Source organism: Aptenodytes forsteri, unplaced genomic scaffold, assembly GCF_000699145.1.
Source record: "Aptenodytes forsteri isolate BGI_AS27 unplaced genomic scaffold, ASM69914v1 Scaffold230, whole genome shotgun sequence".
NCBI classification, from domain to species: Eukaryota; Metazoa; Chordata; class Aves; order Sphenisciformes; family Spheniscidae; genus Aptenodytes; species Aptenodytes forsteri.
In genome coordinates this window covers 640,524-643,825 of record NW_008795711.1, presented here as the reverse complement: position 1 = coordinate 643,825, position 3,302 = coordinate 640,524, and the positions used below count along the sequence as shown (strand labels likewise).

The window sequence follows — 3,302 nt, the reverse complement described above, 5'->3', positions numbered from 1 at the left end:
CCCGGCAGAGCACACGTGCATGAGTGCACGCACATGCATGTGCACACCCGCACGTGTGCACGCTGCAACACGCATGCAGAAGCACAAGCACACACGTGCGTGCCCTGCTTGCACACTCGCCTCCCCAGCCGGGGCTCGCTGCCTCCTTCCCGCTGAACACCAGCTATTAAAATACCCTTCCGAGGTTTTTCACTGCGGCGCCTGCGAACACGCAGCCCCAGCTCTGGCATCGCCTCCCTGCCCGCTGGGGCCAGGGTTAGGGCTCAGACTTTCCGTGCCGTCGGGGCCAGGCTGGGGTCTCTTGTCCCCAGGTGACCCGGCTCCCTGGGAAGGCTGGTCGGGCTGGATGGGACCCAGTGGCGCTCAGCCAATGGTCCCAGTTGCTCGTGCTCTCTCCTTCCTCCTGTTAACCAGGGCACATTTCCTTCTCTTCTCTCTCCTCTCCACCGTCCAAGGGTCCAGGTTACTCTGCGGCCGTGCCGGTACCGGCCTCTCCCTCTGTGTCCCGACGCCCCATGCATCACCCCATCCCTGCACACGCGGGCTGGGGTCTCTCCCCGACCTCTCCCCTTCATGCAGGGAAGGGATATTTTTGATGTTTCTTTGGATTTTAAGCACAGCTGGTGGTTTTTCCTCCCCTCCTTGCAGGGCAGAGGATGGCTTCAGCCCTCCCGCTGCTGCTGCTCTGGTTGTTTGCCCCCACGGTGGTCCCGGAGGTGTTTGGCCCCGGAGATGGCACAGGTAACTCGGCATCATCGGCTGCATCTGCGCCGCTCCCTGCCCTGCTGGTGCCCTGCGGCGGGAGTCTAGGGGGGGGGCACCCCATGCCGGTCCCGCTCATGGCTCCTCTCTTTTCCCACCCAGAGGACCTCAAGGCTCTGCAGGTCTCCATCCCACGCCACCCAGCCCTTGACGCCGTGCTGGCGGGCGACATCACCATCCCCTGCCTCATCACCTACCTCGGCCCCCAGCCCACCACCGCGCCGCGCCGTGCTGGCGGGCGACAATCCCCTGCCTCATCACCTACCCCGGCCCCCAGCCCCCCACTGGCACCGCCCCCCGCGGGTCAAGTGGACTTTCATCTCTGAGGGCAGGGAGGTGGAGATCTTGGTAGCCCGGGGGGACAGGGTGAAGGTGAGCGAGGACTATCGCCTCCGTGCCTCCCTCCCCATCTTCCACCAGCGCTACACCAACGCCTCCCTGCTGCTCACCGAGCTGCGGCCCAACGACTCGGGGATCTACCGCTGCGATGTGCAGCACGGCATCGAGGACGGCCACGACATCCTCGACGTCAAAGTCAAAGGTACCTCAAGGTGGGGAGCGGTGGGATTCGGGGCGGGGTGGGGGCAGAAGTCCACCCCGCCCAGGTGCCCTCTCCTGGCTCAGCAAACCCCTCCTGCACCCGGGTGCAGATACACCCACGTGGGTGGGGGGCTGCTGCAAAGGAGCACCTGGGTGCAGGTGCCACCCATGCAGGTGGGGGCTGCGGTGAAGCCCCTTGCCCATACCCGTGTCCCCTCCGCAGGGGTGGTGTTTCACTACCGGGAGGGCTCCATGCGCTACGCCTACACCTTCGCTGAGGCGCAGGAAGCTTGTGCCAGGATCGGCGCCCGCATCGCCACCCCCGAGCAGCTGTACGCTGCCTACCTCGGCGGCTACGAGCAGTGCGATGCCGGCTGGATCGCCGACCAGACCGTCAGGTGGGCACCACCGCCGCCCGGGTATCGCGCCCATCGCCTCCCCCTTCACCCCTCCGCGAGTCGCCAGCCCTCCCCTGTGTTTTCCTGCCCCAGGTATCCCATCCACATGCCCCGTGAGGCCTGTTACGGAGACATGAACGGCTTCCCCGGGGTGAGGAACTACGGGGTGGTGGACCCAGAGGACATGTACGACGTGTACTGCTACGCCGAGGACCTCCCAGGTGCCTGTGGTGCCACCAGCCCCATCCTGCCCTCCCCTGCTTTTGCGGCCGCGCTAACTCACCCCCATAACCCGTTGTAAACCCAAGTGAAAAAGCCACCCTGAACCGCAGGCGCTGGTTCCGAAACCTCTGAGCTCTGCAAAGCTTTGGACACTTCGGTGCACACAAGCGCGGGGACTTGCTGTGCTGCTTCCAGAAGCGTTTCTGGTTTGGTTTTGCGGCGGGCAGGGCTCTCTCCCCGGCACCAGCCGGCGCCCATCCCTGGCTTCAGGGCTGGAGGATGCCCAGGGTGATCTGCCCCAGGTTGGCAGCACGCCGTGGGTACAGCACTGCGTGGTGTTTTGGGGTTTGGGCAAGCTCATGCCGTGCTTTGCATGCGCTGGGGTGCTGCATGTCCTGCAGCTCAGGCACATCCCGTCCGGCCGGGATGGCCGGTCCCTCCTTCGGGCCCCGATGGGGCTCCCCACCGGTGGCTGCGGCTGCTGTGGGGTTGGTTGGGGTGACGCCAGGCAGGTGGCAGGGATGCGGTGCAGGTTGCTGGTGTATGGGGTGCGATGCGCTGGGACGGGGAGACCGGTGCGGTCATGGGGGCTGGCACGCGGCGTGCCTTAGGGCAGCGGTCTCCAGCCCTTCTCAGCATGAAGACCCACCACGGCGTCCGCTGGGCTTGCAGGTCCCCTTAGAAATGTCCCGTATGTGGATTGCGCCGTGCAGGGCACGGACTCGCTCCTTTGTAGTCCCTGTCATGGATTTTTTTAGTCTCAAGGTCTTTTTGTGAGGGCAGGTATCCCACGTGGCACGAGAGCTCCGGCCGTGCCCGCACCACAGTTGTCGTGTGCATGTGCAGGAAGACCGGAGACAGGCAGGGAGGCAGGCCGGGCCCTCCAGCCCCTGGTGCTCCTCCTCGCGAGGACCACGCTGGAGGTCCCCATCTCCAAGCCAGCTCCTGGGGTTGTGCAGAGAGCGGAGGAGGCAAGGGGGCTCCCGGAGCCCATACCCCCCTCCCCGGCTCTGACGCCCGTCTCCTTCCTCTCTTCGCAGGGGAGATCTTTTTGGAGACGGCCCCAGACAAATTCACGCTGGTGGAGGCGGCGGCGCACTGCCAGGCGCTGGGCACGGAGCTGGCGAGCACGGGGCAGCTCTACGCGGCTTGGAACGCGGGGCTGGACGCTTGCAGCCCCGGCTGGCTGGCCGACGGCAGCGTCCGCTACCCCATCGTCACCCCCCGGGAACGCTGCGGCGGGGCTCTGCCGGGCGTCAAAACCATCTTCCTCTTCCGCAACCAGACGGGATTCCCCGATGCCCAGAGCAGATACGATGCGCTGCTTTCGAGAGGTAAAGAGGGGCACACCCCCCCCCCCCCCGCCCCCCAGTGCCACCG

The 3,302-nt window shown here is 66.0% G+C and overlaps 1 protein-coding gene across 1 annotated transcript in view; it reads left to right on the top strand.

Moving 5' to 3' along the window:
- The window catches only part of BCAN (brevican), a 22,085-nt gene that overhangs the window by 8,845 nt on the left and 9,938 nt on the right, over positions 1 to 3,302 (top strand). The window contains 6 exon segments of the mRNA XM_019473164.1: positions 649 to 741; positions 865 to 999; positions 1,058 to 1,303; positions 1,526 to 1,700; positions 1,794 to 1,921; positions 2,963 to 3,256. Coding sequence (XP_019328709.1) covers positions 649 to 741; positions 865 to 999; positions 1,058 to 1,303; positions 1,526 to 1,700; positions 1,794 to 1,921; positions 2,963 to 3,256 — 1,071 coding nt within the window.